Raw genomic sequence first — 13,653 nt, forward strand, 5'->3', positions numbered from 1 at the left:
TACCTGACCCACATTATCTCTCTGGTTTGTTTTATCCATTATTGTTTTGAGACAGTCTCATATATCTCAGAATGGCCTAAAACTTTGAAGCTGAGGATGACTTTGAATCCCTGATCCTCCTGCCTCTACCTCCTGAGTACAAGGATTACAGACCTATACCAACATACCTGGTTTATGCATTGCTGGAGCAGACTTCATATGTGTGAGGCAGGCACTCTACCTACTCAGCCACATCACATCCCCAGCCCTCAATGAGGCTTCTTATTCCAAATTCAAAGTTGAAGAGTACAATTACACACACATTTGTACACTCTTGGTACTTCAGTATTTCCCTTTAGGTTTTATTGTATTACCAAAGAAAGGGCCAGAGTTTTACTGAACACTCACAAGCTATAACTGAATCATATTGTTAGATATTTAGTTTGTTCCTATGTGTTCTATATTAAAATAAGAACTCAGTGCAAAAAAATGAGTATTATATGTATTTTAAGTCAAGAAAACACAGATATCTTACATAAGTGACTGTTAGTACCTACCATGAAGAATCACCAACAAAACGCCAGCAACATAAAGAGCAACAGTTCACTGATTTATTAGATGGACATAATCAATGAAAACTGTATGATATAAAATAATTTAGGAAATGTTGGGAATTAGCAGCACCATCTGTTACTGAAATATCAAGAAAAACGTCACGTATTTTAAGCAAACACTAGAAGAGGGTAACTATATGTCCTAATGCCACTGATCTGGGAAATGATGGTGTTTTAGGCACACACACCTCCTTCTATGCCAGAGATTTCAGTAAGCACATCAGATGTACTGTTCTAGAAAAATGCTACTGAAGTTAAGACATACTGCATAGTATAAGTAGACAAGAAGACTAAAATCAGCTACACTGGCATGGCTCAATGCTTTTCCTATGAAATGTTTAGTTATGGATTATGAAATGAGAAATAATATATTTTTTAAAGACACTAATGGTCCCTAGGAAACATTAAGTGGAGCACAGATCACTATGAAAATACATCACTTTTCCAGTTTGCTTACTAATTTTCTTTAAAAAGTCATGTGTTCTTCACAAGTGGTGTATACAAGTATGTAATAAGCATTTTAAAAAGTTTAACCATGTTTAAAATCTTATAGATTCTTCTGATTTTTCTTCAACATTAGCCCTGTTGTCACATTTCTGTGTCAGAGTAAGAGACTGAACTTGTGTAAAGGATACAAATTTACACACATTTTACAGCAACTTATTCCCTACATCTACAAAATTCACATTTATAATACAGGCAAGTACAAGGCCAGGATAAAACTGTTAAATTCCAAAAAGTTAACAGTATACTCTTTATTTTATCCCCTTAAAAAAAAGTTCAACTTCGGCACCAAGTTTAAAAAGCCCTCGCTCGCATCCTAGGGAGAAGTACCCACTTTCCAGGTCCATCTCAGCACACACACACAGTTTTCCGGTGCTGCTGTAGGAGAGGATTTCCCATCTTCTTCTGACCCCTGAGTCTGCGCCGCATGGTCAGTTTGACCGAGTGCCTGCGCTGAGATGCTGCAGGGAGACTCGAAGCCTGAGCCCCAGTACTTCGACTTAAGCCATTTCGTCGATGCTTCTTCATAAGGGGGCCAGAGTTGGACTCTTCTAATGTCCTTTTAAAATTGGCTGGAGGGGTTCTTTCAACTTCTTGAGCCTTCATCTGACCTGGAGTTGACATCTTTAAATTTTTTTGGTCCATGACGGTATTTGTCGAACTGGTCGGCACCAGGCCAACTGACAGGGCATTAGTCAAAGAATCATGAATCCTTAAAGTCAGGGCTTTTGGACAGTTTTCTTCAAGTGCCTCTGAATCTTTTGAGGTCATCACTACAGTCTGGATACTCCCTCGAGCTGTCTCACCTGGGACCTCTAAAAATTTCTCTGAGAAGGCATTACTACGAACAAGGGCAGGTATGTGGTCCTTAGAGTTCAGCCGTGGCCATGGATCTTCTTCCAATGACTAGAAAAAGAAAAGGAAAAATAATTATCCTTAAGTTCAATAAAATGACACACTAAGTCCCCATGATGATGTTAAGAAAACAAAACCATAGAATGCACTCACTTCCTTCACAATGTATTTATTGCACCAAGTTGAGGGAGAGGCAACGAAAGTAATCAATACAAAGGTAGCAAAGAGGATCCCCACCTTCAGATGGAGAAGACTCACATGCTCACAGGTATATCTCAACTACAGCTTGGACCAAGTAAGATACTTCAAGGCTTCAAAACAAGACTCCTTAAAATAGCCAAAACCGCACACTTTGCCAAGCCATTCACACTGTGCCAGATGCAGAAAAGAGCAAAATTACTGCTATTTATACTTTAATCTCTTTACCCAAACTCCATATTTTCTTTTTTTAACTTGCTTACTTTATCTATTTAATGAGGCAAGGTTTTTCTTTGTAACTCTCTGGCTGTCCTAGATCTCACTATGTAGACCAGGTTGGCCTCGAACAAACTCAAAGAAATGCCTGCTTTTATCTCCCTGGTGCTGAGATTAAGTGTGTGCCACCTTTGCCAACCCAAAATCTATTCTTTTTGTTTTGTTTTGTTTTTCAAGACAGGGTTTTTCTGTAGCTTTGGAGTCTGTCCTGGAACTAGCTCTTGTAGATCAGGTTAGTATTGAACTCAGCACTCAGGAGGCAGAGGCAGGCAGATCTCTGTGAGTTTGAGACCAGCCTGATTTACAGAGCCAGATCCAAGACAGGCTCCCAAAGCTACAGAGAAACCCTGTCTCCAAAAAAACAAACAAACAAACAAAAAGAAAAACCACCAACTTCCTAAATTCTAATTTGTGACTATAATCCGTGTAGGAAATGTGAAGTACAAAATTAAATTAAAGCAATTATGTTATAATGGAAACTCAGATAGATAATAATTTGTCCATCGACTGAGAAAACAGGTCACGAAAGGACCTTAACAATGGCAATAGACTTTTTTTCCTTTTGTGGAGACAGTCTCACTATGTAGCCTAGAGTCATCTCAAACTCTCCATATGGCCCTTGAAATTGAGAATCCCCCATCTCAGCTTCCCAAACACTAGAATTTCACATGTGTGTCACCATGCCAGGTATGAGTGTATATGCATATGTATATGCAGTATACGTGTGAGTACATCTCTGTGTATGAGCGTGGATGCTTGTGCGAAGATCAGAGATAACCTTGCGAGTTGGTCTTGACTTCCACCTCATTTGAGACAGGTCACTTTGTTTTTGTTTCCTGTTGTGTGTGCCAGGCTAGCTGGCCCATGAGTTTCCAGGGATCCCAGTGCTCTGCACTCCATCTCCCCACAGGGGTGCTAGGATTACAAATGTTCCCACTAAATGTCCAACTTTCACATGGATTCTGGGGATTAAGACACAAGGTATCCTTCCTGCACATCAAGCATTTTCCCCACTGAGACATCTCTCTGGCCCCTCTCCTTTTCCTTTCCAGGATAGGGTCTTGCTAATATTACCCAAGAAATATGCTAAGAAATGTTTGTTGTGACAGCATCTCACTCTGTAGCCCAGTGGTCTCAGACTAGCAGTGATCTTCCTTGTCTAAGCCCTCTAGGTTCTAGAATTACAGGAGGCATCACAACATGAGCTGTTAGGGAACAAGAAAGTAACCCATGAACCCATGGTCCCTCTACCCCAACTCTCTGAGAGGCACACATAACTGTGCCTGCCTTGGAAAGAAACCTCTAACATGAAATTTCTTTTAAGCAAGCCAAGTGTGCAAGTGCACACCTGTAATGCCAGCACTTAGGAGATGAAGGCAAGACAATCAGTTCACAGCCAGCTTCAGGTATATAAAGAGTTTGAAGGCAGCCTGTGATACAAAAGACCCTATTTCAAAAAACTAACATCAAAAAAGCCCAAAAATTTTGATTTTTAAGTATTATAAGCTGGTGAGATGGTTCAGTATGTAAGGCAAAGATGCTTGCAACATAAGCCTGGCAAACTTAGTTCAATCTCCAGACCCCACATAAAAGCAAGAGGAGAAAAACAACTACATAAAGTTGTCCTCTGACTCCTCATGCACACTGTGACATACACACCCACAGCAATAAATTTAAAAAGAAGCTAGACATAGTGGTGCATGGGTTTAATCCCAGCACTTGGGAGGCAGAGACAGGTGGATTTCTGTGAGTTCAAAACCAGACTGGTCTACAAGTTCCAGGATAGCCAAAGCTATCTTGTCTCAAAAAAAACACAAAAAACAAAAAAAAACAAATGAAAAGAAAATTAGAGCAAGGGTTAAGGATGCAACTCTGTGGTAAAATGCTTACCTGGGTTTGATACGCAGCCGGGGGGGGCGGGGGGGGATAACTTGGATCTAAGTTATAAGTCAGCTCAAACTATAAAGCAAGCCTGTGATCATTGCAATTCAAGAAACTAAGACATTAGAGCCATAAGTCTCATTAAGTCAAGGCCAGCCCAAAAGTAATGAATTGCTATATAACTTAGCAGTGGAGTGCTTACGTAGCATCCACTAGCCTTCAAATCTACCCTAGTGCAAAAAACAAGCAAACAAGACCTGCCCCCCCCAAAAAATCTCATTGTCAATTACAAATGATATACTACACTTCACCTTACTGTATGTATATTTTTGCCGTATATGTGAAAATGTAGCAAAATAGTAATAATAAACTACAGACACTGACTTGCAGGACCACAATATGCAAATTAAAAGTATTTCCAAAGCCGGTGTGCTAGAGCGGGCCTGTAATAACATGTGGAGGGGGGGGTCAGGAGAAGCAGGAGTTCAAGACCAGCCGAGGCTACAGAGAGTCTACTAAAAACACCCAATTCAATGACACTTTTTCAATATGCTTGATAGATGAAGCAGCATGCTGCTCTATTTCTCACGATAATGGTGGATTCTCCTACAAACCAAACTCTCACAGAGCCAGGTTAACTGACTTCTAAATAAGCCAGGAAACAGAAACGTTGTGTTCACTTAACTTTGCTTCTCAGCATATGTTTTTATTAAAATATTCGATTAGTTTTATTTATGTGTGTGGGTACCCTAGGAGTCCAGAAGAGGGTGTCAGATCCACTGGAGCTAGATCACGTATGGTTCTGAGCTGCCTGTTGGAAACCAAAATCAAGTCCCCGAGCGAGCAGTAGTTAAGCGCTCTTAACCACTGAGCCATCTCTCTAGCCCCACCTCAGCACATCTTAAACTCATTCCATTTTAATCTGCACTAGGAAATAGGAATAAACAGGCATGGTGGCATATTTCTGTAACCCCAGCACACAGGTAGGAAGATCACGATGGAGGCCTGAAATCATGTGTCAAACAACTAAAATGAGAAGATAATACTGTTTTTCACCCATAGTAATTAAAAAAGCCAGGTTTAAGGTCCAATATCCTAAGGACCAGTTCAATCTTAATTTTCTACAACTTTGCTCAAAATAATCTCTCAGTGTTATTATTGATAATATGGATCATACTATGATATTTCTGGATTATAGATTAAATGAACTATTAGGTATACAAGTGTTCACAAATTTATAAATGTTTTACAAATATTCATAGATTCATGAAAAGGATCAATAAATTCTACATGTTAACATTTATTAGTGGCCCCAGTCATTTTTCTCTTAGGGTACATACATATAACAGGCTGTGAAAAGACAGCGCCCTGAAAACTGAAGACATGTTTAGTGGCAGTGTGCCCGGCATTCACAAAGACCTGGCCGTCTATCTGGGCAGAGGGGAAGGAGTTCTTTCAAGAAATAAATTATATAGCAAACATCCATCATTTTCTTGAACTTAATTCAAATCCAAAATTCTATTTTAATTAACCAGATATGATTGTAGATAACTATAATCCCAGCACTTGGGAGACAAAGGAAAGAGGACCAGGAATTCAAGATCATCCTCAGCTACACAACCAGTCTGACGTCACCAAGGACTACAGGAGACCTTGTCCCAAAAATAAACAGAGGGGTAATGGTGGTGCATGCCTTTAATCCCAGCATTCAGGAAGCAGAGACAGGCAGATCTCTATGAGTTCAAGGTCAGCCTGATCTACAGAGTGAGTTCCAGGACAGCTAGGGTTACACACAAAAACTGTCTCAAATAAATAAATATATAAAATGAATACTTGGTCCCCAACTGGAAGAACTGTTTGGAAAGAATTAGGAAGTATGATCTTGTTGGGGAATGTGTGTGACCAAAGACAGATTTTCAAAAGTTTAAAAAGACCTGAGAGACTCCGAGTACTTTCTTGGTTATGAATCAAGATGTGATCTCTCAGGGCCGACAAATGGCTCAGCAGTTAAGAGCACTGTCTTTCTTTCCAGAGGTCTTGAGTTCAATTCCCAGTAACCACTCGCAACCATCTATGAGATCTGGTGCCATCTTCTGGCATGTAGGCATACATGTAGACAGAACGTTGTATACATAATAAATAAATAAATCTTAAAGAGTACTTGTGTTGGGCTGGTGAGATGGCTCAGTGGTTAAGAGCACTGACTGCTCCTCCAGAGGACCCGGGTTCAATTCCCAGCACCCACAAGGCAGCTTGCAGCTGTCTGTAGCTCCAATTCAAGAGAATCTGACATTATACCAATGCGCATGAAATAAAGTTAAATAAAGTTTACAAAAAAAAGAGTACTTGTGTTTCCAGAGGACCCAGGTTCAATTCCTAATACCCACACAGCAGCTCACAACTATCCATACTTCCACTCCAGGGAATCCAATGCTCTCCTCTAACCTTTGAGGGCACCAGGCATGCACAGGGTGAAAAGACATACATTCAAGCAAAACACTCATACACATAGACTCTAACCCTCTGAAACTCTTAGCCAAATTAAATACTTTATAAGTTCTTTATAAGCTTCTCTTATAAGTTGTCTTAGTCATGGTGTTTTATCAGCAATAAAAAAGTAAGTAACACACACACAAACACCCTAAGCATGAATTTTATGTAATACTAATGTAACTTTCAAACTGTAGAAATTAATCGGGGAAATCTCAGGTAGTAAAGTGTTCCTTGTATTAGTTATTAGGACATGAGTTTGATCCCCAGAATCCATGTAAAAAGCTAGACATGGTGGCACATGGTTGTAATCCTAGGCTGAGAAGGTACAGACACCCTGGAACTTGCTGACCAGCCAGTCTGAACTTTTTGGTTGAGCTCCAGGTCCCAAGAAGACCTCAACTCAGGAAACTAGATGGCATCTAAGGAAAGACAAAAGGTTGCCCTCTGGCCCACACGTTTAAACACACACACAAACCCCGGTAGCACTCAATACCTTGACTGGTGGTGTAGAACTTGGGGAGGGAGTCATCACACAGGTCTCTGGGCTGTTATAAGTAGGGCTCTCAGTCAGGTTCAGAAAGAGCTCATCTTCACTGGTAAAGTTCCCCTGATTGTCTACTCCTGGAGAGATGCAGATTACGATGGCACTCGTGTTATCTGCACGGAGCATACGCTGCCTCCAGCGGCCAAGCGCTCGATTCACAAGCATTTTGGCACAGGACTGGCCTTGCTCACCCTATATTTAAAAGAACAAGGAGAAGGAAGAACATTAACTCTCATTAACTTACCAATACATACATATCAAATGAAAAACCTAGGTGGATCTGGTGAGATGCCTCAAAGGGTAAAGGTGTCTGTCACCAAGTCTAATAACTCAACTTCTCCAGTTCAGTCCCCTAGACCCAAAGGTAGGAGGGACCAGCTCCCCTTCAAGCTGCTCTCTGACAAACACATATGCACAACAACATGCATAAACACAACAAAACAAAATGTAAAAAATACTTTATTAAAAACAATGCTAAGTATGACCAAATAAGCAAATAAAATTCAATTCTCAAACACTATCCAAAAGCTCTATAATCATGTTAAAATAATGCATCTGTAAATTTAAAAAATAAAATAAGGTTAACAGAGCACACTTTTAATCCTAGCACTCCAAGAAAGAGACAGGCAGATCTCTGAATTTGAAGCCAGCCTGATGAGTTCCAGGACAGCCAGGGCTATAGAGACCCAGCCTAAAAAATTTAAAATAATAATAATAATAATAATAATAATAATAATAATAAAGTAAGATCTTATCTTGTGGTTAAATTTGACACACGTGTGCCAGAGTGATGGTACAAGCCTCTAATCTCAGCCCTGGAAAGGCTAAAGAAGAAGATTTCTACCAGGCTGGAATATAAAGAGAGACCAACCTGAAAATAAACAGCAACAAGTGTTGATTCTTGTAGTTTTATCTCTTTAATCAAGAAATTTGGTCTTGCTGGGCAGTGGTGGCGCACGCCTTTAATCCCAGCACTTGGGAGACAGAGGCAGGCAGATCTCTGAGTTTGAGGCCAGCCTGGTCTACAAGAGCTAGTTCCAGGACAGGCTCTAGAAACTACAGGGAAACCCTGTCTCGAAAAACAAAAAAAAAAAAAAAAAACAAAAAAAAAAAAAAAAAAAAAAAACCAAAAAAAAAAAAAAAAAAAAAAGAAAGAAAGAAAGAAATAAATTTGGTCTTGTCTAACTTTAGGAAAGTTACAGAGAAGTCTTTTTTTTTTTTTAAAGGATTGAGTGTTCCAACAGGGAAGTCATCTTTAAAAGCAAGTAAATTATTATAAATATAATTAACAAATAAGACAATTAGGCACTGGCCAGTGGTGGTACATGCCTTTAATTGCAGCATCAGGAGGCAGAGGCAGGTGGATCTCTGTGAGTTCGAGAACAGCCTGGACTACAAGAGCTAGTTCCAGGACAGGCTCCAAAGCTACAGAGAAACCCTATCTCAGAAAAAAAAAAAAAAAAAAAAAAAAAAAAGGGCAATTAGGCATGGTAGAAAAAATGCTGCAGGAGCCAATTTTCTAAAAAAGGAGCTTCTGAGCCCACCATGGTGACATGTTCCAGCAGTGCCAGCCTCAGAAAACAGGAGGGAGATCACTGGTGCCCAAGAACAGGCACCCACACTGATAACTCACAGCCTAGAACATCCTGGAGCTCACGGTGTAGCCAAGGCTGGCCTAGAACTGGCAGTCTTCCTGCATCATGTTCCAGGTATTATGATTTTAGATGTTCAATACTACACTCAGAAGTGGTGAGTTTTGAGTTACAGAAACATTTTATGAACCATAAAAGAAAAACCACTCCTATTAAATCTGTACACCATTTGGGAAAAGGATTCTAATTTCAGTGATAAAAAGGAGAAACATGCATGATGGGGCACACCTGTAATCCTACCACTTGTGAACGAAGGCAGGAGGGTCAGGAGGGCAAGGCCAGCCTCAGCTCTGAGTCTGAAACCAGACTGAGCTACAATGGAGGCTCTCTCAAAAAACCCAAACCAGGTCTGGCGTGGTGGCACACATCTTTAATCCCAGCAACTCAAGAGGCAGAGGCAGGTGAATCAGTTCGAGTTCAAGGCTAGCCTGGTCTACAAAAGGTAGAAAGTACGCATCTAAACTGAATAAGGGCTGCACCAGTGTTCACCGATAACTCCTGAGTTACCAAACTGCAGGACACAGGGTTCACCACTGCACCCCCAGCGATCAGAAGGACTCACTGAGATGCATTCCTTTGCCTTTTTTCACAAGATCTGCTCTACTTCCCGGCAAAGCTCCATGGAGAAAAACAATCCATACAGCTTTTTTCTTTTCTGAGACAGGGTCTCTCTCTATAGCTCTGGAACTCACTATGTCTACCAGGCTGCCTGGCTCCCAAGTGCTGGGATAAAGTCATGCACCAGCACCGCCCCACAAGCTATCTCATCTCTGGGTAATAAAAATGGATTTCAACAACACTTAGCTTTAGCTAACTCACAATTTGATGAGATTAAGATTTATACAGTCTCTTTGATTTCCTTTTTAGGTGCTGAGGACTGAACACGAAGCATGGTAGTGCATGCATGTAATCCTAACTATCAGGAAGATAAGGCAGAAGGATTGATTCCAAAATTAGAGCCAACCTAATCAATTTAGGAAAGACCCTATCTCAGTAAAGTTAAAAAAAAACAATAAAACAAAAAAACGCTGGAGGGGAGGGCTAATGCACTTGCCTAGCATCTGTTACATTCTGAGTCCAAACCTTAGTGCCAGAGGACAAACTGAAGAGGCCTAACATAACATCAGTGCAGCCATGACAGGCTGCAAACTAACAATACTGGGACTAGAGACTATTACAATAACCAGGAAGAGCCACAAACTGCACCCTACGGGTGACCAATCAAAATTGAGACAAACAAGTACTAGATGCTCCAGAACATTAGGAACAGCTTACCTAACTGGTACATAGGTTGCTAATTTCCTTACAGCAACGCCAGTACCAATCCCTGTTTGTTTTTGTCACCTCACTCAGGAGTTCAACCCCCATCTGAAACCAGAATTCCCTTCCCCTTCCCCATCTTTTACTAAAAAACCCTGCTATAGCTGTGCTCAATGCTCTCCCTGATCCAGCTGTGTCAGAGAGGACAGAGAGCCCAGGCTCAAGCTTGCAATAAAGGCTCTTTGATTTTGCATACAAATTTGAACTCCTGGTGGTCTCTGGGGGAGCTCATGACGTGAGCATAACAAAACACCACTCTAAACATCATACTAAACAAATGCTAGATTAAAAAGGCGCTGTGGTATATGATCGTACTCGTAGAAAATATCCAAAGTAGACAAGTACACAGAAACAAAAAAGCCTGGTGGTTGAAAGGTATATGGGAAAGGAGGACAGTCACTGTAAATGGTTATGAGGTTTGTTCAGAAAAAATGATAAGACACAAGACAAACATCCTAGGTTAGACTCTCCACCATGGACAACATAACCCAAACACTTCAGACAGCATCAAACCACCGAGTCACTTCTCACCATTAAGTATTTTTTCTCCTCTTGGTCTTGGCACATGGAAATGGCATCTTGAGGTGGAATCATATTCCAAAGTCCATCACTTCCCAGGATAATATACTTGTGCTTCTGGGGGTCAAGAGTGTGAACACTTGTGTCTGGTTCAGGTGACACCACAAACTTACCACTGAAGAAATCATAGCTCCACAAGTCACCTGGATGAAGGAGCAGAAGGTACAGTTATTATTACTTTCAAGATAAGAGTGTCACATCGGCAGAATCCCCAGGTCTATTCCAATAGGTGCAGAACAGAACTGATAATATTCAAAACCCATGTAAACATACTAGGGACAAGAGAATTCCCTCACCATGCTGAAGAACTAGCATGTGGATTTGCAGCAAACATCTTCCTTAACCTTAAAGTAGTGCTAAGGAAAAATGCAAGATGAACTAAGCAGTATGAGAATATCACATGTTTTCTCTCTTTTGTGGTTCCTAGGTTTTAAGCAGGTACATAAGATCATGTATTTACAGAAATCTTAGAAATGAAACTGTCTAGGGAAGAAAACAATGGGGACTAATGAGAAAGGGAGCATGAAGAATGCCGATAAGAGGGCATGGGAGACAATTAGCTCAAAGTACAGACATACTTAAATAAAAACGACCTTAGCCTGGTGGTGGTCGTTGGTGCACGCCTTATCACAGCATTTGGGAGGCAGGGGTAGGTTGATCTCTGTGAGTTCAAAGCCACCCTGGTCTTGAATGAATTCCAAACCAAACTGAGCTATGCTGAGAAACTCTGCCAAAAAAAAAAAAAAAAAAAAAAAAAACCCAGACAGACAGACAGACAGACAAACAAACAAATAAATATGACTTTCTGTAACCCAGCACTAGGTACAATTTCTATACCAGTGAAAAAATTTTAAAATAAAAACTATGCCATGGGGTAAAGATATACATCAGAAACCAGAGAGCTTGTTGCACATGTGCAAAGACCTGGGTGTGATCCCCAGAACTAGAGGTAAATAGTATATACTTATTAACTCTTTTAAGCACAACAACAAAGGATACTATGCCTTAACTGCCACTTCTAATATTATCCTGGAATTCCTTCTCAGCCCAGCAGGATAATAAAAAATACAGATAAACTGAATAGGAAAAAATTATTCATGGGTAATTTCACTTATACTGAGAACACCAAATAAATTATTTGTTTATGAATGGCTATCTTTTCTCAGCCCACTTCCAATAGGCACTAGGCCAGTAAGATGGTTCAGTCACTAAGGGTGATTGCTGCCACACCTGGCAAACTGAGTTTTATCCCTGGGACCCACACAGTGGAAGGATAGAACTGACTCTCAAAAGTTGTCCTTTGACCTCCACATGTGTGCTGTGGCATGCATTGCACATATACAAATACATATATAATTTTTTTTCTAAGTTTTTCAAGACAGGGTTTCTCAGTAGCTATGGAGCCTATCCTGGAACTCACTCTGTAGACCACACTAGCCTCAAACTCACCAAGATCCGACTGCCTCTGTCTCCAGAGTGCTGGGATTAAAGGCATGCGCTACCACCACCTGGCTAAATTTTTTTTTAAGAATGAGCATTAAGAAGACAGAAAGCAAGGTTGCAGAGATGTCTCAGTAGTTAAGAGCACATTGGCTGCTCTTACAGAGGATTACAGTTCAATTCCCATATCCACATGGCAGGTCACACCCATCAGTAACTTCCGTCTTATGGGATCTGGAGCCCTCAGCTGGCCTCTGAGAGCACTGCATGTATACATGGTACACAGACATACCTGCAAGGAAAACACCTACACACAAAAATTTTAAAATAAGAAAAATTTAAAGCAGACTACAGAACAGTCTTGTTCTGGGCCATATCATGCCAGGCACTCAGGAGGCAGAATCAGGCAGATCTCAGTGAGTTCAAGGCCAGCCTAGTCTACAGAGTGAGGCCCAGGACAGCCAGGGCTACACTGAGAAACTATTTTGAGAAAAAAAAATTGCCAGGCTGTGGTGGCTCATGCCTTTAATCCCAGCAATCGGGAGGCAAAGCAGGTGGATTCTGAGTTCGAGGCCAGCCTGGTCTACAAGAGCTAGTTCCAGAACAGCTAGGGTTGTTACAGGGAAAAAAAAAAAAAAAAACAACCCGAAAACGTGCAGTATGCACGCAACACACAGAAGACAGGCTTCTTATGATTGATCTAAAAAGTATTTGAGACAAGGTTTCAGATTACTTGAAATTCATTAGTAAAAATCCCTGGAGTCTGAATTTAAACTCATCACAAGTCATACTTCTAGCCAGTTCCCTAATTGACTCACAGAATATCTGTAGGAGCCTCCCGCATTGGTGCTGGTTGCCAGCTGGGTGGTCATTTCCCCTTTTCCCTCAGCAGAGGGTGCTGAAAGGGCACCAGGAGCAGCCTCTCTGGTTCCAGAGAGCTCTTCTTTGCTTGATCCTGTGTGTGGCACCTGACAGCTAAGCTAGTACGTTTACAGGAAACAGCAAATGTTAGATCTTCAACCAACTTCCCACAAACTGTTCTCCACCCTGTGGCTGACCTATCACGAGGTTCCCAATACCTGCTTCAGTGATCTATTCTCAAAACTACAATCAACGTATAAATCTTGAAGCCCATAATGGTGAAGAATCAATGATTATACTACCAGCACTTGCAAAGTGGAGGCAGGAGAATCAAGAGTTTAGCTCAGCCACATGGCCAATTCTCCAACTTAACCTGTACTATATGAAACTCAATCTTAAAAATAATAAAAAAGGAAGGAGGGAAAAATCAAAAACAGAAAAATGAGTCAATGAGATG

General features: G+C 40.8%; 1 protein-coding gene across 2 annotated transcripts in view; it reads right to left on the reverse strand.

The window, feature by feature from the left end:
* Positions 1-320: 320 nt before the first annotated feature.
* Positions 321-13,653, reverse strand: part of Ppm1d (protein phosphatase, Mg2+/Mn2+ dependent 1D) — a 38,511-nt gene continuing 25,178 nt past the window's right edge. For both annotated transcript variants that reach the window (XM_038328856.2, XM_038328855.2), the window contains exons 4-6: positions 10,848-11,038; positions 7,294-7,536; positions 321-2,003 (exon numbers count right to left, since the gene is read on the reverse strand). In XM_038328856.2, coding sequence (XP_038184784.1) covers positions 1,446-2,003; positions 7,294-7,536; positions 10,848-11,038 — 992 coding nt within the window. In that variant the 3' untranslated portion in view covers positions 321-1,445. The remainder of the gene's footprint in view (positions 2,004-7,293; positions 7,537-10,847; positions 11,039-13,653) is intronic.

Source organism: Arvicola amphibius, chromosome 4, assembly GCF_903992535.2.
Source record: "Arvicola amphibius chromosome 4, mArvAmp1.2, whole genome shotgun sequence".
In the NCBI taxonomy this organism is placed as follows: Eukaryota; Metazoa; Chordata; class Mammalia; order Rodentia; family Cricetidae; genus Arvicola; species Arvicola amphibius.